Source organism: Dama dama, chromosome 15 (assembly GCF_033118175.1).
Source record: "Dama dama isolate Ldn47 chromosome 15, ASM3311817v1, whole genome shotgun sequence".
Taxonomy (NCBI): domain Eukaryota; kingdom Metazoa; phylum Chordata; class Mammalia; order Artiodactyla; family Cervidae; genus Dama; species Dama dama.
The window spans coordinates 4873120-4897018 of NC_083695.1; the positions used below are offsets into that span (position 1 = coordinate 4873120).

General features: G+C 40.0%; 1 protein-coding gene across 2 annotated transcripts in view; it reads left to right on the forward strand.

Annotated features, from left to right (window-relative positions):
• Positions 1-23899, forward strand: part of LOC133069935 (ral guanine nucleotide dissociation stimulator-like) — a 53448-nt gene that overhangs the window by 25110 nt on the left and 4439 nt on the right. For both annotated transcript variants that reach the window (XM_061161381.1, XM_061161382.1), the window contains one exon: positions 527-1267. In XM_061161381.1, coding sequence (XP_061017364.1) covers positions 1187-1267 — 81 coding nt within the window. In that variant the 5' untranslated portion in view covers positions 527-1186. The remainder of the gene's footprint in view (positions 1-526; positions 1268-23899) is intronic.

Below are 23899 nucleotides of genomic sequence, written 5' to 3' on the forward strand. Positions count from 1 at the left end.
TTTTAATGTTGAGCTGCATGAGCTGTTGCATATTTTCAAGATGAATCCCCTGTTGGTCACTTCATTTGCAGATATTTTCTTTCTTTCTGTGGGCTCTTTTCATTTTGGGAGAACACTGTCTCCCAGGGGTCAGTTTTTAAGTTTGATATGGTGCATTTTTTAATTTATGTTTTTCTTTTCATCACTCTAGGAAGTGGCTTATAGAAGATCTTTCTGCGATGTATGTCAGAGAGTGTTCTGCCTATGTTTTTCTCTTAACGTTTTTATAGTGCCTAGTCTTCCATTTAGATCTTTAATCCATTTTGAGTTTATTTTTATGTGTGGTGTTAGAGATTGTTCTGATTTGATTCTTTTCCATGAAACTGTCCAGTTTTCCCAGCACCACTTATTGAAGAGACTATCTTTTCTCCACTGTGTCTTCTTGTCTCTTTGGTCATAGATAAGGTGAAATAGGTGTGTAGGTTTATCTGTGGCTATGTCTCTTGACTCATTTTCAAGTTAGCCTTTCTCAATCTTGTTTACACAGCTCCAGCCACATCATGAGAAACGCTGGGCTGGATGAAACACAAGCTGGAATCAAGGTTGCTGGGAGAAATATCAATCACCTCAGACATGCAGATGACACCACACCTATGGCAGAAAGAGAAGAACTGAAGAGCCTCTTGATGAAAGTAAAAGAGGAGAGTGGAAAAGTGGCTTAAAGCTCAACATTCAGAAGACTAAGATCCCGGCATCCGGTCCCATCACTTCATGGCAAATCGATGGGGAAACAGTGACACACTATATTTAGGGCTCCAAAATCAGTGCAGCTGGTGACTGCATCCATGAACTTAAAAGACGCTGACTCCTTTGAAGAAAAGTCATGACCAACCTAGACAGCATATTAAAAAGCAGAGACATTACTTTGCCAAGAGAGGTCCATCTAGTCAAAGCTGTGGTTTTTCCAGTAGTCATGTATGGATGTGAGAGTGGGAGTCTAAAGAAAGCTGAGCACTGGAGAATTGATGCTTTTGAACTGTGGTGTTGGAGAAGACTTTTGAGAGTCCCTTGAACTGCAAGGAGATCCAACCAGTCCATCCTAAAGGCAATCAGTTCTGAATATTTGTTGGAAGGACTGATGCCAAAGCTGAAACTCCAATACTCTGGCCACCTGATGTGACGAGCTGACTCATTTGAAAAGACCCTGATGCTGGGAAAGAATGCAGATGGGAGGAGAAGGGATCAACAGAGGATGAGATGGTTGGATGGCATCACCAACTCAATGGGCGTGAGTTTGAGTAAACTCCGGGAGTTGGTGATGAACAGGAAGGCCTGGCGTGCTGCAGTCCACGGGGTCGCAAAGAGTCAGCCATGACTGAGCCACTGAACTGACTGACTGCCCCATTCAAAAGAGTCCTTTTCCAGTTGAACTTCCTCAGAACATATTTTATAAACTTAAGGGAATTTCTTTAAAATATATTTCCGTGCTTTTCATCTCCAGTTTCATTTGGAAACGAGTGAAAAGCCATTCCAAGTAAGACATGTAAGGTGAGCCCCTGTTTGAAGGTTGTCCCTTGTGACACACCTGTGTGCTCAGCCGCTCAGTCAAGCCCAGCTCTTTGTGATGCCATGGACTGTAGACCAGGCTCCTCTGTCCATGGGGTTTTCCTGGCAAGAGTGCGGGAGGAGGTTGCCACTTCCTACTCCAGAGGAATCTTCTCGACCCAGGGACGGAGCCCGTATCATGTGTTTCCTGCATTGGCAGGTGGGTTCTTTCCCACTGCACCAGCTGGATATCGATGTGTAAAATTCTGTGCCAGCCCCTTTGTTTCTTCTTCTCTCTCCCCCTCATCCATCTATAGATAACTATCTCTCTGAAACGCCTTTGGAGAATCCGTGTAACATTATCAGAGCTATTTTTCAACCATGTTGATCCTTCCTTGTGATGTCAGTGTTTGTGTAGCAGATCATCTGCTCCTATGACACTGGGTATGTCCCTGAGCCCTGGGAGACAGTGTTCAGGTGGGCAGTAGGTCTCAGTGGGAGTCAGTCGAGGGGGGAGGTCTCCTGAGCACAGCCAAGGCCAGCCCACATTGTCTTCTATCCCCAAAACACTGAGTCTGCTTCCCTCCCCGCCACCCATCCGCCCCAGCCCCAGGGCACTTGGCTAAAATCCTGTATATCCTGAGGAAGCATCAGGGTCAGAACAATGAACAGTGGTTCTAATCATTGTGAGAGAGAGATGAGGTTCTGTGTTTTCAGTTCTTAGATGTATGTGTCTTGATTCATTGTGTTATTATTTTAAATTTTAATTGTCATATCATTCTTTGCAGTGCTGCTAGTTTCTGCTGTGCAGCAAAGTGAATCAGTTATATATAACTATACACCCTCTGTTTTTAGATTCTTTTCCCACGTAGGTTATTACAAAGAACTGAATAGAGTTCCCTGTGCTCTCCAGTAGGTCTCTCTCTATTTTCTGTGTAGTAGAGTGTATTTGTCGATCCTAATTTATCCTTCACCCTTCGTTGGTACCGTCAGTCTGTTCTCTACATCTGAGACTCTATTTCTGTAAAGAGGTTTTATATGTACCATTCTTTCAGATTCCATATGTAAGTGACATCATATGATATTTGTCTTTCTATATCAGACTTCACTCAATATGACAATCTCCAGGTTCATCCATGTTGCACACATAGGATTATTTTGTTCTTTTTAAGAGTCGGTAATCTTCCATTGTAAACATGAGCCACATCCTCTCTATCTATTTCTCCATTGAGGAACATTTAGTTGCTACCGTCTTCTGGCTATTATAAATAGTGCTGCAACGGACATTGGGGAACATGTATCTTTTCAAATTCTGGTGTTCTCTGGATATATGCCCAAGAGTAAGATGACTATATCATATGGTAAGTCTTATTTTCAGTCTTTTAAGAACCTTCATACTGTCAGACAGAACTGAGCAACTGCACTGAACTGATACTGTTTTCCATAGTGGCTGTACCAATGTACATTCTCACCAACAATGTACGAGGCTTCCCTTTTCTCCACACCCTCTGCAGCACTTATTGTTTGTAGATTTTTTGATGATGGCCATTCTGAGTGGTGTGAGCCGATACCTCATTGAACTTTTGATTTGTATTTCTCTAATGGTTAGTGATGTTCAGTGTCTTTTCATGTTGCTCTTGGCCACCTGTATGCCTTCTTTGGAGAAATGTGTATTTAGATCTTCTACCTATTGTTTGATTGGCGACATCAGTTTTTTTTTTTTTTTTTTTAATGTTGAGCTGCATGAGCTGTTGCATATTTTGAAGATGAATGCCCTGTTGGTCACTTCATTTGCAGATATTTTCTTCCTTTCTGTGGGCTCTTTTCATTTTGGGAGAACACTGTCTCCCAGGGGTCAGGTTTTAAGTTTGATTAGGCTGCATTTTTTTATTTTTGTTTTTCTTTTCATCACTCTAGGAAGTGGCTTATAGAAGATCTTTCTGCGATGTATGTCAGACAGTGTTCTGCCTATGTTTTTCTCTTAACGTTTTTATAGTGCCTAGTCTTCCATTTAGATCTTTAATCCATTTTGAGTTTATTTTTATGTGTGGTGTTAGAGATTGTTCTCATTTGATTCTTTTCCATGAAACTGTCCAGTTTTCCCAGCACCACTTATTGAATAGACTATCTTTTCTCCACTGTGTCTTTCTGTCTCTTTGGTCATAGATAAGCTGAAATAGGTGTGTAGGTTTATCTGTGGCTATGTCTCTTGACTCATTTTCCAGTTAGCCTTTCTAAATGTTGTTTACACAGCTCCAGCCACATCATGAGAAATGCTGGTCTGGATGAAACACAAGCTGGAATCAAGGTTGCTGGGAGAAATATCAATCACCTCAGACATGCTGATGACACCACACCTATGGCAGAAAGAGAAGAACTGAAGAGCCTCTTGATGAAAGTAAAAGAGGAGAGTGGAAAAGTGGCTTAAAGCTCAACATTCAGAAGACTAAGATCCCGGCATCTGGTCCCATCACTTCATGGCAAATCGATGGGGAAACAGTGACACACTATATTTAGGGCTCCAAAATCACTGCAGCTGGTGACTGCAGCCATGAACTTAAAAGACGCTGACTCTGAATCTTTGTAGATGTCTGAGATACGGAAAACACTGTGGGAACAGACAGCTGCGTAGATCTGTCTCTCTCCTCTTTAGTCCCCCTTTTTCTCCTCCTCCTCATCTCCTTCTCCCTCCTCCCTTTTCTCCTCTTCATGTAACTCTGTGAACCTCTCTGGGTGTCCCTAAAGGGCGAGAATATTTTCGCCATTAATCTAGAAGTTTTATTATCCGTGCTGTATAGTTGGAGAAGTCCTGAGACTACAGGAAGAATAAAACTGAAATCCAGAGGCAGGAAACTTAAGCCCAAAACCTAAGAACACCAGAAAACTCCTGACTACATGGAACTTTAAGTAATAAGTGACCGTCCAAAAGCCTCCATACCTTCACTGAAACCAACCACCACCCAGAGCCAATAAGTTTTAGAGCAAGACATACCACGCAAATCCTCCAGCAACGCAGGAACATAGCCCTGAACGTCAACATACAGGCTGCCCAAGGTCACACCTAACACATAGACCCATCTCAAAACTCAGTACTGGGCACTGCATTGCTCTCCAAAGAGAAGAAATCAAGTTCCACGCACCAGAACACTGACGCAAGCTTCCCTAACCAGGAAACCTTGACAAGCCAATCGTCTAACCCCACCCACTGGATAAATCCTCCACAATAAAAAGGAACCACAGACCTCCAGAATACAGAAAGCCCACTACGGACACAGCAATCTAAACAAGATGAAAAGGCAAAGAAATACCCAACAGGTAAAGGAGCATGAAAAATGCCCACCAAGTCAAACAAAAGAGGAGGATATAGGGAATCTACCTGAAAAAGAATTTAGAATAATGATAATAAAAATGATCCAAAATCTTGAAAACAAAATGGAGTTACAGATAAATAGCCTGGAGACAAAGATTGAAAAGATACAAGAAATGTTTAATAAAGATCTAGAAGAAATAAAAAAGAGTCAATTAAAAATGAACAATGCAATGAATGAGATCAAAAACACTTTGGAGGGAACCAAGAGTAGAATAACGGAGGCAGAAGATAGGATAAGTGAGGTAGAAGATAAAATAGTGGAAATAAATGAAGCAGAGAGGAAAAAAGAAAAAAGGATCAAAAGAAATGAGGAGAACCTCAGGGACCTCAGGGACAATGTGAACGCCCCAACATGCGAATCATAGGAGTCCCAGAAGAAGAAGACCAAAAGAAAGGCCATGAGAAAATACTCGAGGAGATAATAGCTGAAAACTTCCCTAAAATGGGGAAGGAAATAGCCACCCAAGTCCAAGAAACCCAGACAGTCCCAAACAGGATAAACCCAAGGCGAAACACCCCAAGACACATATTAATCAAATTAACAAAGATCAAACACAAAGAACAAATATTAAAAGCAGTAAGGGAGAAACAACAAATAACACACAAAGGGATTCCCATAAGGATAACAGCTGATCTATCAATAGAAACCCTCCAGGCCAGAAGGGAATGGCAGGACGTTCTGAAAGTAATGAAAGAGAATAACCTACAACCTAGATTACTGTATCCAGCAAGGATCTCATTCAGATATGAAGGAGAATTCAAAAACTTTATAGATAAGCAAAAGCTGAGAGAATTCAGCACCACCAAACCAGCTCTTCAACAAATGCTAAAGGATCTTCTCTAGACAGGAAATGCAGAAAGGTTGTATAAACGTGAACCCAAAACAACAAAGTAAATGGCAACGGGACCATACCTATCAATAATTACCTTAAATGTAAATGGGTTGAATGCCCCAACCAAAAGACAAAGATTGGCTGAATGGATACAAACACAAGACCCCTATATATGCTGTCTACAAGAGACCCACCTCAAAACAAGAGACACATACAGACTAAAAGTGAAGGGCTGGAAAAAAATATTTCATGCAAATGGAGACCAAAAGAAAGCAGGAGTCGCAATACTCATATCAGATAAAATAGACTTTCAAATAAAGGCTGTGAAAAGAGACAAAGAAGGACACTACATAATGATCAAAGGATCAATCCAAGAAGAAGATATAACAATTATAAATATATATGCACCCAACATAGGAGCACCACAATATATACGGCAAACACTAACGAGTATGAAAGAGGAAATTAATAGTAACACAATAATAGTGGGAGAGTTTCATACCCCACTCACAACTATGGATAGATCAACTAAACAGAAAATTAACAAGGAAACCTTAAATGACACAATGGACCAGCTAGACCTAGTTGATATCTATAGGACATTTCACCCCAAAACAATCTACTTCACCTTTTTCTCAATTGCACACGGAACCTTCTCCAGAATAGATCACATCCTGGGCCATAAACCTAGTCTTGGAAAATTCAAAAAAATTGAAATCATTCCAGTCATCTTTTCTGACCACAGTGCAGTAAGATTAGATCTCAATTACAGGAAAAAAATTGTTAAAAATTCAAACACATGGAGGCTAAATAACACGCTTCTGAATAACCAACAAATCATAGAAGAAATCAAAAAAGAAAATATGTATAGAAATGAATGAAAATGAAAACACAACAACCCAAAACCTATGGGACACTGTAAAAGCAGTGCTAAGGGGAAGGTTCATAGCATTACAGGCTTACATCAAGAAACAAGAAAAAAGCCAAATAAATAACCTAACTCTACACCTAAAGCAATTAGAGAAGGAAGAAATGAAGAACCCCAGGGTTAGCAGAAGGAAAGAAATCTTAAAAATTAGGGCAGAAATAAATGCAATAGAAACTAAAGAGACCATAGCAAAAATCAACAAAGCTAAAAGCTGGTTTTTTGAAAAAATAAACAAAATTGACAAACCATTAGCAAGACTCAATAAGAAACAGAGAAGAACCAAATTAGCAAAATTAAAAATGAAAATGGAGAGATCACAACAGACAACACTGAAATACAAAGGATCATAAGAGACTACTACCAGCAGCTCTATGCCAATAAAATGGACACCTTGGATGAAATGGACAAATTCTTAGAAAAGTATACCTTTCCAAAACTGAACCAGGAAGAAATAGAAGATCTTAACAGACCCATCACAAGCAAGGAAATCGAAACTGTAATCAAAAATCTTCCAGCAAACAAAAGCCCAGGACCAGATGGCTTCACAGCTGAATTCTACCAAAAATTTAGAGAAGAGCTAACACCTATCTTACTCAAACTCTTCCAGAAAATTGCAGAAGAAGGTAAGCTTCCAAACTCATTCTATGAGGCCACCATCACCCTAATTCCAAAACCAGACAAAGATGCCACAAAAAAAAAGAAAGAAAGAAAACTACAGGCCAATATCACTGATGAACATAGATGCAAAAATCCTTAACAAAATTCTAGCAAACAGAATCCAACAACATATTAAAAAAAAATCATACACCACGACCAAGTGGGCTTTATCCCAGGAATGCAAGGATTCTTCAATATCCGCAAATCAATCAATGTAATACACCGCATCAACAAATTGAAAGATAAAAACCATATGATTATCTCAATAGATGCAGAGAAAGCCTTTGACAAAATTCAACACTCATTTATGATTAAAACTCTCCAAAAAGCAGGAATAGAAGGAACATACCTCAACATAATAAAAGCTATATATGACAAACCCACAGCAAGCATCACCCTCAATGGTGAAAAATTGAAAGCATTTCCCCTGAAATCAGGAACAAGACAAGGATGCCCACTCGCACCACTACTATTCAACATAGTGTTGGAAGTTTTGGCCACAGCAATCAGAGCAGAAAAAGAAGTAAAAGGAATCCAGATAGGAAAAGAAGAAGTGAAACTCTCACTGTTTGCAGATGACATGATCCTCTACATAGAAAACCCTAAAGACTCTACCAGAAAATTACTAGAGCTAATCAATGAATATAGTAAAGTTGCAGGATATAAAATTAACACACAGAAATCCCTTGCATTCTTATATACTGACAATGAAAAAACAGAAAGAGAAATTAAGGAAACAATACCATTCACCATTGCAACAAAAAGAATAAAATACTTAGGAGTATATCTACCTAAAGAAACAAAAGACCTACACATAGAAAACTATAAAACACTGATGAAAGAAATCAAAGAGGACACAAACAGATGGAGAAACATACCATGTTCATGGATTGGAAGAATCAATATTGTCAAAATGGCTATTCTACCCAAAGCAGTCTATAGATTCAATGCAATCCCTATCAAGCTACCAATGGTATTTTTCACAGAACTAGACCAAAGAATTTCACAATTTGTATGGAAATACAAAAAACCTCGAATAGCCAAAGTAATCTTGAGAAAGAAGAATGGAACTGGAGGAATCAACCTGCCTGACTTCAGACTCTACTACAAAGCCACAGTCATCAAGACAGTATGGTACTGGCACAAAGACAGAAATATAGATCAATGGAAACAGAATAGAAAGCCCAGAGATAAATCCACGAACCTATGGACACCTTATCTTCGACAAAGGAGGCAAGGATATACAATGGAAAAAAGACAACCTCTTTAACAAGTGCTGGGAAAACTGGTCAACCACTTGTAAAAGAATGAAACTAGAACACTTTCTAACACCATACACAAAAATAAACTCAAAATGGATTACAGATCTAAATGTAAGACCAGAAACTATAAAACTCCTAGAGGAGAACATAGGCAAAACACTCTCCGACATAAATCACAGCAAGATCCTCTATGACCCACCTCCCAGAATACTGGAAATAAAAGCAAAACTAAACAAATGGGACCTAATGAAACTTAAAAGCTTTTGCACTACAAAGGAAACTATAAGTAAGGTGAAAAGACAGCCCTCAGATTGGGAGAAAATAATAGCAAATGAAGAAACAAAGGATTAATCTCAAAAAATATACAAGCAACTCCTGAAGCTCAATTCCAGAAAAATAAATGACCCAATCAAAAAATGGGCCAAAGAACTAAACAGACATTTCTCCAAAGAAGACATACAGATGGCTAACGGACACATGAAAGGATGCTCAACATCACTCATTATTAGAGAAATGCAAATCAAAACCACAATGAGGTACCATTACACGCCAGTCAGGATGGCTGCTATCCAAAAGTCTACAAGCAATAAATGCTGGAGAGGGTGTGGAGAAGAGGGAACCCTCTTACACTGTTGGTGGGAATGTGGACTGGTGCAGCCGCTATGGAAAACAGTGTGGAGATTTCTTAAAGAACTGGAAATAGAACTGCCATATGACCCAGTAATCCCACTCCTGGGCATACACACTGAGGAAACCAGATCTGAAAGAGACACGTGCACCCCAATGTTCATTGCAGCACTGTTTATAATAGCCAGGACATGGAAGCAACCTAGATCCCCAACAGCAGATGAATGGATACGGAAGCTGTGGTACATATACACCATGGAATATTACTCAGCCATTAAAAAGAATTCATTTGAACCAGTCCTAATGAGATGGATGAAGCTGGAGCCCCTTATACAGAGTGAAGTAAGCCAGAAAGACAAAGAACATTACAGCATACTAACACATATATATGGAATTCAGAAAGATGGTAACAATAACCCTATATGCAAAACAGAAAAAGAGACACAGAAATACAGAACAGACTTTTGAACTCTCTGGGAGAAGGCGAGGGTGGGATGTTTCGAGAGGAATCGGGTGGAGAGGGAGGTGGGAGCGGGGATTGGGATGGGGAAGACGTGTAAATCCATAGCTGATTCATATCAATGTATGACAAAACCCACTGAAATGTTGTGAAGTAATTAGCCTCCAACTAATAAAAAAATTAAAAAAAAAAAAGACAAAAAAAAAAGGTCCATCCATGTCTTATAAATGGCAGGATTTCTGTCTTTTTGCGACTGAGTGGTATTCCACTGTGTATACATACCACATCTATTTTTTTTAACCACATAAATTGATACACTTACATTGTTTCCATGTCTTTGCTGTTGTGAATGATGCTGCAGTGAATATGGGAGTGCAGATATCTCTTCAATATCCTGTTTTCATTTCCCTTGACTGCAAACCCAGATGTGGATCTGCTGGATCATATGGCAGTTCTAGTTTTAATTTTTTGAGGAACCACCATACTGTTTCTGTGATGGCTGAACCAGTTTGCATTCCCCACAGTGTACAAGGGTTTCCTTTTCTCCAACTTTGTCAACACTTGTTATTACTTATCTTTTTGATGCTAGCCATTCAGGTGTGAAGTAGTATCTCATTGTACTTTCAATTTATATGTCTGGGATAATTAGTAGTGTTGAGTATCTTTTCATGTACCTGTTGGCCTTTTGGATGTCTTTGGATACATGTCTATTTCATTTCTCTGCCCATTTTTTAATCAGATCATGTGAAGTATTTGTTGTTGTTATGGTGTTATATGAGTTCTTTATGATTTCAGATTTTTTTCATATATTTTCCTCTTACCCTGTATATGTGTGTGTAAATTTATATAAATTATATATATATATGTATGTGTGTGTGTGTGTGTGTGTGTGTATAAAATTTGCAAGTTGAAGAGGGAAATGGCAACCCATTCCACTGTTATTGCCTGGAAAATTCCTTGGATGGAGAAGACTGGCCGGCTACAGTCCATGGAGTTGCACAGTCGGACTGAAGCAACTTAGCACTCACACATGTTCAGCACACACAGTAAGTATCTTGGCCCCAGGTGCCCTTGTAAGACAGATATGGCCAACTTCACTTTTTGTATTAGTCGTCTGGCTACAGTAAACAGTTGAATTTACAATTCGAGCATATGCCATAGATGCAAAGTCAGAAGACCTATGTTCTAGTTTGTTCTTTCTCGAGCTGGAGAATTAGAGGCAGAAGATTTTCTTTCTCTGGGAGGTTCATCTCCTCCTACCACTAGAGGAGCAAAGGGATGCTTCATGCTTCCTGTCAGCAGCAGGGATTGTTCTAAATTGAGTTTGTGGTACTTTTGACTTGGAAACTTTGAAGTGTAATGGTGAAGTCAAGCAGAAGAGAAAGGGAAGGAAGAAACTGAATTATTCTGGTTAGTATGAGAAGTAGGTAAGGCATTTTCAATTTGTAGCATGTGAACCCCATCTCATTTCCTATTTTGGATGTGGATCTCTTCCAGAATTTAAAGAATGATTCTCAGAAGATAAGCAAATATCTGCACAGGTCCAATCAGTGGAGTGAACCCCAGGTGTTTGCCTGGAATGGAATTTCACTGAAAGAATTTAGAAGATCATCATGTTGATCAGTACAGCTGGGCATTGGGCCTCACTGGCCAATCTGAGGGACCGAAGCCAGTTCTGGCTACCTGGGTGCCAGTGTTAATGAGGCTATCTTGTTGTACTCTCATCTCAAACAGGGTTCTGAGCCGTACACAGAGAGAAAGGGAGAGAGGTGAGCTGGGGAAACAGGCTGTGATGAGTGATGAGGCTTTGTCAGTTAAACCAACATGTGCAGCTCATAAATCAGAGAATATTTCCTGATCTGAAAATCTGGATTTGCAACTTTGGTGACTATTTTTGAATAAGTTCGGAGAGGTTGCAAGTAGGGACTTGAAAACACAGTCCCTACAGTCCATGGAGTTCAAAACCCCGGAGCAGATAAGCCATCTGTGTGTGCTCAACGAAAGAGAAATGAATTTTATACTCTTTGAAAAAGGAGGAAGGTTCTCTTGGCAGGCCCATAAAATTTGTGTGATGGTCAGAGTGGCAGACACTCAAAGTCGGGGAGTGAATCGTCTACACAGTGTCATCATTCTTCCTGGATCATCTTTTAAATTTTCATGAGCATCAGTCCCAGTGCCAAAATCATCTCTGAGAAGAAAAAAAAAAATTATATTCTTACAGAGAGCACAGATTTGTTTATGTCTTATCAACATTGGAAGGTGTCTGTTAGATGTTCAGTAAAGTCGGAAAGACCTTCTGTACTTCAGTTCTTTGAAGGGCTGTGATGATTCCTTTCACCTATGCTTTGCCTCTTTCCAAAGTCCAGGAAACTCTTACAGTTTCATGAGAATAAGACATCCCAAATATAACTTCATAACACTCTCAAGTGAAAATTAACCAGATCCTCACAATTCATTTTTATTATCAGTCAAACTTGACAGTTAAGAAACTTTAAAATCATATTCAAGGAGGTTAACACTATATACTGTGTTTAACAAACTAAGATATACTTTCAGTACATTTTCTACCTTTTCAGCTTTTTTCTTTCATTATTCTTCATAGTTATTATCTTGTTAAAGGAAGATTCAGTGATGAATGTCTTGCTTTTAGATAGTCTCACTTTGTCTCTGCCCATTTATTTGTCTTTCCAGTGACTGTGATGCCACTAACATTTTTCAGGAACTTCCTTTTTTGGCTTAAATCAGATGGTTAATTTCTGTTGCTTGCCACCAGAACTTCTGGTTGGTATTTTATCTATTTTGCCTAGTATTGGAGTTGTTTGTGTTTGTATATATCTTCCTAAAGAGACTCTAATATCTTGCAAGAAGAGTTAATCTCTGGCATTTGTATAATAATACAGTACAATAATAATGCCCATTATAGAATCTCACATACTAAGACAGTTAAACATGTGGATTATGGAGCCATATCACCGTGATTAAAATTCTAGCTTCTTTCTTTATGAACTTTATAACAACCTTTCTAGGTTTTGGTTTCCTTGTGTAAGCTTGCAAGCACCTACTTGTTCTAATGGTTAAAACAGGACCTGGCACATAGAACGCATTGCATAAGTATTAGCTATTATCAGTGTAACAGTAGTACATTTTATTATCTTGTTTTACTGCTTCATGTTATTTTCATATTGTATATATGATATAAACTTTATTATATGTATAATGTAGAAATTATATAACACATATTGTTAAATACATTCTATATAATATTATCATTGTAATAAAGTAATTATTATTATTAAAAAAAAAAAGTAACTGTAACTTTGTGATAATGTGAAATCAAGGAATGTGTGTCAGCCCACATTGATTTTCTTGCTCATAATTGGTTGGCAGTTTGGGCATTAATTAGGTATTAATTAGTGAATTTTAATTAGTTAAGTAGTGAATTTTAGGATTGGTTTTTTATTTTGGATGGGTTTTTTATTTCTGTGGGGTTTTGATAGGGATTGAATTACAATTGTATATTACAGGGGCTGATATTGAAATCTTAACAGTGGTAAATCTAATCCATGAAAATGGAGTGTGTGTCATACACTTTATTTGCAGCGTTTGGAAGGTTTCACTGTGCAAATCTTCACCTCCTCAGTGAACTCCTCAGTGCTGTGCTTAATTGCTTGGTCATGTCTGACTCTTTGCGACCCCGTGGACTGTAGCCCGCCAGGCTCCTCTGTCCATGAGATTCTCCAGGCAAGAATACTGGAGTGGGTTGCCATGCCCTCCTCCAGGGGATCTTCCCAGCCCAGGGATCAAACTCAGGTCTCCCGCATTGCAGGCGGCTTCTTAACCATCAGAGCCCCCAGGGAAACTCAGTAATTTATTATTTCTGATGTATTTGTAAATGCGGTTGTTTTCTTAATTTTCTTTCCAAACTGATCCTATTACTGTACAGAAATGCAAGTGAGTTTCAGTGTTAATTTTTGTACCATGTTACTTTGCTGAATTCATTTATTATTTATAACATTTTTGTGGCATCCTTAGGATTCTACTTATGAAATCATGTCACATGTGAACATAGATCATTCTACTTCCATTTTTCATATTTGAATGTTGGTGATTTATGCGTTAATTCAACTTATTTTGTTCTATGTCTTTGCTGACAGCCATGTCTAAAACTACAAGTACTATTGCTTCGAAGTGGTAAAACCCAGTATTCTTGCATGCTTCCTGAAGTCAAAGGAAAGATTTTCCATGTTTCACCAATGACTGTGATGTTGGCTATGGGTTTTCCATGTATGGCATTATTCTGTCATGATAATTTCCCTCAAATGTAATTTGTCAGATGATTTTAGCATGAAAAGATGTTTAATTTTTTCAACTGTTTTTCCTATGAACTGAGATGAACATGTTTTTTTCCCCTTTATTCTGTTAATATGTGTGGTATCCAGATGCATTTTCCTAGGTTGAAGCCTTCTTGCATCCCCAAAATAAATCCCACTTGCTCATGGTGTATAATTCTTCTTATATGCTGCTGCTGCTGCTGCTAAGTCCCTTCAGTCGTGTCCGAGTCTGTGCGACCCCGTAGACGGCAGCCCACCAGGCTCTGCCGTCCCTGGGATTCTCCAGGCAAGAACACTGGAGTGGGTTGTCATAGATAGCTATAAATGATTATTATCTAAAGGGATATATATGCCCTTCCAACTTCTGCTCAGGATTCCTGGTAGGGCAGCAGGTGATGGCCAGGACATAGCACTGAACCACAGAGATTGATGCTTCTTCTCAGTCACTGATGATTGATACTACTGACCCATGAGTGTTGTTTCACACAGTCAGTGACTGTCTCACTTAGACCTGCATCCGCCCATCTCCTGCCTCTGTTTCTCACCCTCTACTCCTTCCTTCTGAGATTCACTCACTTCTTCCTTAAATACAGCCTTCCTCATTCTCAGTGAGAGCCTAAGAGAGGCAAACACTTGTAGTCTTTTTCATCTGAAAAGTCTTAATTCGTTTTTATTCCTGAGTGATAGTTTGTGTGTTAGTAGCTCAGTGACGTCCGATTCTTTGCGACCTCATGGACTGTAGCTCAGCAGGCTCCTCTGTCCATGGAATTCTCCAGGAGGTTGCCATTTACTTCTCCAGGGGATCTTCCCAACCCAGGGATTAAAGCTGGGTCTCCTGCATTGCAGGCAGGTCGTTCAGAATGAAACATTCAGACTGTTTCTGCACAAGGAACCACAGAGCACTATAGGGCCACCAGAGGGCACTGTCTGACTTAGACCTGCATCCACCCATCCTCTGCCTCTGTGTTTCTCTGCTAATGACAAACACACTGCCCCGTTTAAAAGGAGCCCTTTCCTAGTTAGTCTTCATCAGGAAATGGCAACCCACTCCATTCTTCTGGAGAATTCCGTGGACAAGGGAGCTTGGTGGGCTAAGCCCATGGGGTCACAAAGAGTCGGACATGACTGAGCAACTAACACACACACACAGAACATGTTTTGGAAAAAGTCAAAATCCAGGACAAGTAAAAATGCAAGGTGAGCCAGTGACTGGAAGTTTTCCCTTGTGACACATTACAAAGATTTAAAGTCTGTGCCTAAACCCCCCATCTCTGTCCACCTCTGTCCCCTCCTGTCTTCATTCATCTATACACATCTGCCTGTGAAAAATATCTTTTCACAATCTATGTAATGTGTTAGAGATATTTTTCAATCATGTTGCCCCTTCTTTCTGATGTGAATCTTTGGGTGGCACTCTGTTTATGAGATCTAATCCCTTCAATCTGTTTGTCACTTCCACTGTATAATTGTAAGGGATTTGATTGTAGGTCATATCTGGATGGTCTAGTGGGTTTCTCTACTTTCTTCCATTTAAGCCTGAATTTTGCAATAGGAGCTCATGATCTGAGCCACAGTCAGCTCCCAGTCTTGTTTTTGCTGACTGTGTAGAGCTTCTCCGTCTTCGGCTGCAAAGAATATAATCAATCTGATTTTCGTATTGACCACCTGGTGATGTCCATGGATAGAGTCATCTCTTGTGTTGTTGTTAAAGGGTGTTTTCTATGACCAGCGTGTTCTCTTGACAACATTCTGTTAGTCTTGGCCCTGCTTCATTTTGTACTACAAGGCCAAACTTGCCTCTTATTCTGGGTTTCTCTTGACTTCCTCCTTTTGCATTCCAATCCTTTATGATGAAAAGGACATCTTTTCCTTTTTTTTTTTTTTTTGGTGTAAGTTCTAGGAGGTCTTGTAGGTCTTCATAGAACCGGTCAACTTCAGCATCTTTGGCCGTAGTGTTTGGGGCATAGACTAGGATTACTGTGGTATTGAATGGTTTGCCTTGGAAACGAACAGAGATCATTCTGCCGTTGATGAGACTGCACCCAAGTGCTGCATTTTGGACTCTTTTGTTTACTACAAGGCCTACTCCATTTCTTCTAAGGGATTCTTGCCCACAGTCGTAGATATAATGGTCATCTGAATTAAATTCACCCATTCCAGTCCATTTTAGCTCACTGGTTCCTAAGATGTCGATGTTCACTCTTGCCATCTCCTGCTTGACCACATCCAATTTACCTTGATTCATGAACCTAACATTTCAGGTTCCTATGCAATACTGTTCTTTACTGCATGGGCCTTTACTTTCACCACCAGACACATTCACAACTGGGCATCATTTCTGCTTTGGCCCAGCCACTCCTTTCCCTCTGGAGCTGTTAGTAGCTGCCCTCCACTCTTCCCCCGTTCAGCATACTGAATGCCTTCTGACCTGGGGGGCTCATCTTGCAGTGTCATACCCTTTTGCCTTTTCTTCCTGTTCATGGTGTTCTCCAGACGAGAATACTGAAGTTGGTTGTCATTTCACCCCCCAGTGGACCACTTTTTGTCAGCACTCTTCATTCTGATCCATCAATCTGGGGTGACTCTGTACACCATGGCAATGGCTTCACTGAGTTATGGAAACCCCTTCCTCACTGCAAGGCTGTGATCCCTGCCAGTACCAAACTGTTTTGATCACTATAGCTTTGCAGTAAGTTTTGAAATCAGTAACGGTATTCTCCCATATTACGTTTTCTTCTTGTGATTGTTTGGCTTTTTTGGGGTATATTAGTTGTAAAGTGTTTTAGGATGGGCATTTGGGTGTGGGGTGGAGTTTTGATCAGGAGTGCATTGGAATTGTCAATTGCAATGGTTAGTATTGAGATCTTAGCAATAAGTCTCCCAATGCATGAAAACAGGATTTGTGTCATTTAACGTCTTCACAGAGTTTGACATTTCACTGTGCAAGTCTTCACTTTTTTTGTGAGGTTAATCACTAAGTAGTTTATTCTTTCTGAAAGAATTGTAAACAAATCTGTTTTCTTAATTTCCTTTTCACTTTGATCATTAGTGTAGAGAAATGCCACTGATTTTCAGCATTGCCTTTGGTGAATGTCCTTGTTACTTTGCTGAATTAATTTTTTATTTATAACATTATTTTTTGTGGTATACTTAGGATTTCTACATTTGAGATCATGTCATGGGTGGACATAAATAATTGTACCTCTTTTCAGATTTAAATGTCACTGATTTATCTGTCTCTGTGTCTGTCTTGGCTGACTGTGATGGCTAAGACTCTCAGTGCTGTGTTGCATAGAAGTGGCAAAACCTAGCATTCTTATGTGTTTCCTAATCTCAAAGGAAAAATTTTCAGTCTTCATCACTGGCTGTGATGTTGCCTGTGAGTTTTACTTGTCTGTGTGTAGTCAGTTGTGTCCAACTCTTCACGACCTTTTGTACTGTAGGCCTCCAGGCTCCTCTGTCCATGGGACTCTCTAGTCAAGAATAGTGGAGTAGGTTGATGTTTCGTCCTCTAGGGGATCTTCCCGATCCAGGGATCATACCTCTGTCTCTTGCCTCTCCTGCTTTGCAGGCAGATTCTTTACTGCTGAACCATCAGGGACTTTAACTTTATGGTGGTGGTTTCCTTCAAGTGTTATTTGTCAAGTTTTTTTTTTTTTAAGTCATGAAAAGGTTTTGAAGTTTTTAAATTGCTCTCTCTGCATTAATTGGGATCACCCTTTTTCCCTGCGTTATGTGAATGTGGTGCATTGCTTGCTTGCTTGCTTGCTTGCTAAGGCGCTTCAGTCGTGTCCAACTCTGTGCGACCCCCATGGACAGCAGCCCACCAGGCTCCTCTGTCCGCAGGATTCTCTAGGCATGAACACTGGAGTGGGTTGCCATTTCCTTCTCCAACGTGGTGCATGATACCAATGCATTTTACTATGATGAAGCATTCTTGCATTCCAGGAAAAAATCCCACTTGTGTATATTGTACAATTCTTATTATATGAATTGATATAAATGATTACATATATATGTATATACATGTATATATATATACACACATGCTCACAACTTCAGCTCTGGCTTCCTAAACCCTGGTAGAGTGGCAGGTGGCCAAGACACAGCACTGGACCACAGAAGTTAATGCTTCTAATTACTCATGATGATTATCACTACTGATCCATGGGTGGTGTTTCGCACAGTCAGTGACTATCTGACTTAGACCTGCATCTGCCCATCTCCTGCCCCCATGTCTCACTGCACTCCTTCCCTCTGGGACTCGCTCAAACTACATCCTTCCTCACTCTCAGTGAGAGCCTGAGAGAGGCAAATGCTCGTAGTCTGAAAATGTTTTCATCTGAAAATGTTCTTATTTTGCTTTTATTCTTGAGTGATAGTTTAGAATGAAAAATCTACAGACCGTTTCTGTGATGTTTCCTTTGGCATCTGAAGCTGTTTTTCCCTTGTGTTCCCTGCTAAATTGTGACTGGTGACTGGTCTCCTGTTGGGTCTCAGTTGGTCTGCCTTCCCTGCTCTGTGATAAAGTCTCCAATTGTCTTTAGTATTCCACAGTCCATTACTGTAGGGTGAGGTTTGAGGAACCTCCATACTGTTCTCCATTATGGGTGTGTTTCATAGTGTCTTATTCATTGATGGTTCCAATAGTGTCTTTTCGGACCTTAACAGATTTATAGGAATTTCTTTTATAAGGTAGTCAAGTTATTCTATGTCATGAAGCACTTGAGGTCTAGTCCTCCCAGTGCAGTCTCTGCTGACCCTCGTTCATGGTGCCATAAAGGCATGTTTTGCTGATAGTGGATCCTTGCTGGTTTTTAGGGTTTGATATGTATATAAATATGTTTTTGTTGTTGTTGTTTTTGCTCATGTGATGGAGCTAAAAATTTCTACCTGCTGCCATTTATGTTAAGTGTTATTTTGGTTTTCAATCAGGAAAGGATTTTTAATTTTCTCAAATGCATTCCAGGGCCTATGGAGAAGAACATTTAGAATTCTTCTTAAGTATCATTTCCTTCATGTTCCTCCCAACACAAAGATGTCACTTATCACTCCAGTTAAAATAAAACATCCCCCACTCCCTGCCTTCAGTCTCATCCTTTGCCTAGTTATATCCGTAGCAATTACAATCAGACACTGGCTGCCTGAATCAGAGGCTGTTTTATTCCACATGGGCTGCTGTAACAAATACCGTAGACCAAGCAGCCTATGAACAGCAGAAATTCACTCCTTAACAGTTGTAGGTGCTGAGAAGTCCAAGACCGAGTGAGTGCAGATTCCGTGAGTAGTGAGGAGCCGCTCTCTGGCTCACAGGAGGGTTGTTTTCAGTGCACTCCCGCCTGTCAGAAGAGGGGCGGGGCTCCCCCAGGCCTGTTTTGCAAGAGCACTCTTCTTCCCTGAGGGAAGTCACATCCACCGGCCCCACCTCCTCATACCACCACCTTAGAGGTTAAGATTTCAGCATGTGAGTGACTCCTGAGGGCCCTGCGCATGTTCAGTGCGGGAACAGAGGAGCCCACACCCGCCGCTTTCCCGGGAGGGCTCCACGCATGCGCGGGGCAGGGGCTGAATGAGGACCCACTGCTGTTTGAGGTAATTTTTATGTGTCACTGATTTTTTCTGTCTTATCTATGTTGAAAATATATTTTCACATCTGTCACTTACTATAACCTCATGGTGTCCTTTTTCCTTTATGGCAGCTGTGCTTCGCTTTATTTTTCCAATAAAAACTTGAATTTGTTTATTTATTTAGCAAGATTGAAGTTACACAGAGCAATCGTTCAACCTAGGAATTGAAGCAAAAATTTTACACATTGGAAATGAAGGATGAATTAAACATGGAAAACCTAAAATTACCAATTGGAAAGTACATACTGTGCTTCATTGGTACAACTAAATGCTGGGTTTTGGAAAAGGAAAGTATTATTTTTCTATACGGAAATAAATGAACCCTGTGAAGACAATAAAAAAATTAGTGTATTATGAATAAAACTAGAAAACCTGTATAAAACAGAATTATGTAAAGATACTGAACAATTTCATACCTATAAATTTGACATGATAGGCTACATGAATAATTTTCTGAACAACAAAAATTACCAAATTTCAATCTAGAGTAGACAGAAACTTCAAACAGAGCACTTTCGTAAAATTATGTTAACAGTTGCTCACACATTCATTTAGGGATGGCCTGAGGAACTGATTCCTTTGAACCATTGGAAAACTGCAATTTATTTTATAAAGGTACTTTTACCCTTGCCTTAGCATCAATAAAAAAATCCCCATTTTTAGAACTGTGACTTGTTTAAGTTTAAAACGTACATGTGAAAACTGCTGACAACACAGAGCTTATTTATTTTATACATAGAAGTCTGTGTGTCTTAATCCTTTAACCCACCTCGTCTCTCTGCTCCTCACCACTAGCAACTACGTGTTTGTTCCTTGTATCTGTGAGTATGTTTCTGTTTTATTGCTTAGTGTTTCAGTTTTATTTTTTTATTTATTCGTTTAGTCCCTGCCACCTCGCTGGTAGGATTCCAGTTCCCCAAGCAGGGAGCAAACCCAGGCCCCTGCAGTGTGTGTGTGGGGTCCTAACCACCAGATCACCAGGGATTTCACTGTGTTATTTTCTAGAGTCCAGAAATAAGTGATAACATACAGTAAGTATTTCTGTTTTTCTGATTTATTTCACTAAGCATAATATTCTCCAGATCCATCCAGATTTACAAATGGCAAATTTTGACTCTTTTCTGTAGGTGAGTGGTGTTCCATTGTGTGTGTGTGTGTAATTTATTTCAATCAACTCATATGCTGCTGGGCATTTAGATTGCTTCCATATCTTGGCTATTGTTAATAATGTGGTACAAATATTGGAGTCCATGTCTATTTTTGAATTAGTGTTTTTATTTTCTTCAGATATGTATACCTAGGAGTGAAAGTGCTGGATCATGAGGTAATTTTAGTTTTTGTTTTTTGAAGACCCTCCATACTGTTTTGCATACTGGCTGTACCACTCTACCTTCCCACCAACAGCGTCTAAAGGTTCCTTTTTCTCCACATACTCCCCAGCATGTTATTTCTGATCTTTCTGATGATAGCATGTGGTCAGTGATCCTGCATTGCAGTTTGGATTTGCATTTTTCTAGTGATTTAGAATGTTGAGCATCTTTTCATGTGCCTGTTGATCGTTTGTATATCTTCTTTGAAAGAATGTCTATTTGGATTTCTGCCCTTTTAAAAACGAGGTTTTGTTTGCTATTAAGTTGTATGAGTTCTTTTCTAATTTAATTTTTATTTTATACTGGAGAATAGTTGATTTACAGTATGGTATTAGTTTCAGGTATACAACAAAGTGATTGAGTTATATATATTCATAGACCTATTCTTTTTCAGATTCTTTTCCCTTATAAGTTATTACAGAATATTGTGGAGAGTTCCCTGTGCTATACAGTAGGTCCTTGTGGATTATTTTACATATAGTAGCATCTGTGTATTAATCTCCACCTCCTAATTTATCCTTCCCTTCACTTGTCCCATTTGGTAATCATAAGTTGGCTTTTAAAATTTGTGTATCCGTTTCTATTTTGTGAATCAGTTCATACGTATCACTTTTTTAGAGTCTACATATTAGCAGTATCATAAGATATTTGTCTTTCTCTGTTGCCTGACTTCACTTCTATGACCATCTGCAGGTCCATCCAAGTTGCTGCAAGTGGCATCATTTCATTCTTTTTATGGCTCAGCAGTATTCCATTGTGTATATGCGCTGCATCTTCTTTATCCATTTGGCAGTGGACATTTAGATTGCTTCCACATCTTAGGCATTGTAACTAGTCGTGCATTATCTTTTCAGTTTACAGCTTTCTCCCAATATATGTCCAGGAGCGGGATTGCTGGATCGTGACGCAGTCTCATTTTTTGAAGAGCCTTCATGGTGTTTTCCATACTGGCTACACCAATTTACATTCCCACCAACAGTGTTCAAGTATTCTTTTTCTCCACATTCTTGCCAACATTTATTTGTGTTCTTCTTGATGATGGCTATTTTGGTAGATGTGAGGGGGTAACTTCTGTTGGTGTGGATTTGCATTTCTTTGATGATTACAGATGTAAAGCATGTTTCCCTGTGCCTGTTTGCCATCTGTATGTCTTTGGAAAAAATGTCTATTGAGACCTTTGGCCCGTTTTTAAATGAAGTTGGTTTTTATTGTTTGCTATTCAGTTGTATGAACTCTTTATATATTTTAGATATTAGCCCCTTACAAAATATATGAATTGCAAATATTTTCTCCTATTTCATTTCACTTCTCTCTGTTTTATTTTGTTGACCTCTGCTATAATTCCAGGTGTTCCTTTTTGCTTTTCTTTTGTGTTTAGAATCAGATCCAAAACTCATTTCTGAGACAGCTGTTAAAGAGGTTTCTACCTGTTTTTTTCTAGTTCTGTGGTTTCAGGTCTTCTACTCAAGGCTTAATGCATTTTGAGTTCAGTTCTCTGCATATTGTAAGATAGTGGTCCAGTTTGGTTGTTTTGCATGTAAGTGTCCAGTTTTCCCAACATCATTTATTGCAGAGGCTGTCCTTACCTACCTTTTATATTTTTGGCTTGTTTGTTGGTGGAGAAGGGAATGGCAATCCACTTCAGTATTCTTGCCTTGAGAATCCCATGAGCAGTATGAAAAGCAAAAAGATATGATACTGAAAGATGAACTCCCAAGGTCAGTAGGTGCTCAATATATGCTACTGGAGAAATAACTCCAGAAAGAATGAAGAGATGGCACCAATGCAGAAACAGTGCCCAGTTCTGGATGTGGCTGGTGATGGGAGTAAAGTCTGATGTTATAAAGAACAGTATTGCATAGGAACCTGGAATGTTAGGTCCATGAATCAAGGTAAATTGAAAGTGGTCAAACAGGAGATGGCAAGAGTGGACACTGGCATTTTAGGGATCAGTGAACTAAAATGGACTGGAATGGGTGAATTTAATTCAGATGACCATTACATCTACTACTGTGGGCAAGAATCCCTTAGAAGAAATGGAGTGGCCATCATAGTCAGCAAAAGAGTCTGAAATGGTGTGCTTGGGTGCAATCTCAAAAATGACGGGGTGATTTAAGGACAGGAAGGTAAAGGCCCCAACAGATGGGATGCTCAAGTCTGTGTGGCAGACGGCAGGCTGTGAGCACCAGTTTGTCCCTGGGCCTCTGTGTGTCCAGCCTGAGATGCTGAGCCTGCTGGGCTGTGAGCCCCGTGAAGGCAGCTGTGTCGTCACATCGTGTACTGTGGTTATGGGTGTGGACAGTGGGGCCAGACGATGTTGAGTCTGTCATCCCAGCTCCAGCCCCTGCCATCTTTAATGCCTTGGGTCACAGTGTCTTGATCTCCTTGGCCAAAGCTGAGAGCCCTCTCTTTGGGTTTGCTTTGGAAATTAGAAACCGTGAGATCGTAGGAAGCTGTTGCCTATTCCTCCTTACAGGGGCAGTTTTCTTCTGGCCTACCAGAGTGACCACTGGGATACACTCACGCATGCACACTCACACTGACATTTAATAAGCACTGTAGGTTGGGATCAGAAGAGGGACAGATATGAGGAAGTAATAAGAATAATATACAGGGGTTGGAGGCACAGATTGCGTGAGACACGACTCCCACATGTTCCATTTCTTGTCCCACCTATGTCTGAGGACATCCCTAGAAGTCCATGTGAGCATCATCCCTGGTGTGCAGGTGGGATACAGACAGGCTTTGAGAGACAGGGACTCATCCAGGACGGAGAACAGGTGGGAAACGGGAGGTGAGTCTGGGCCCAGGTCTGTCAACTCAGAGCTGCACACACAGCCTGCCCGGGAGCTGTGTGGAGAGGTGTGTGGTGCAACTGTGTGAGACCCGGGGCTGCGTGGGTGAGGGAT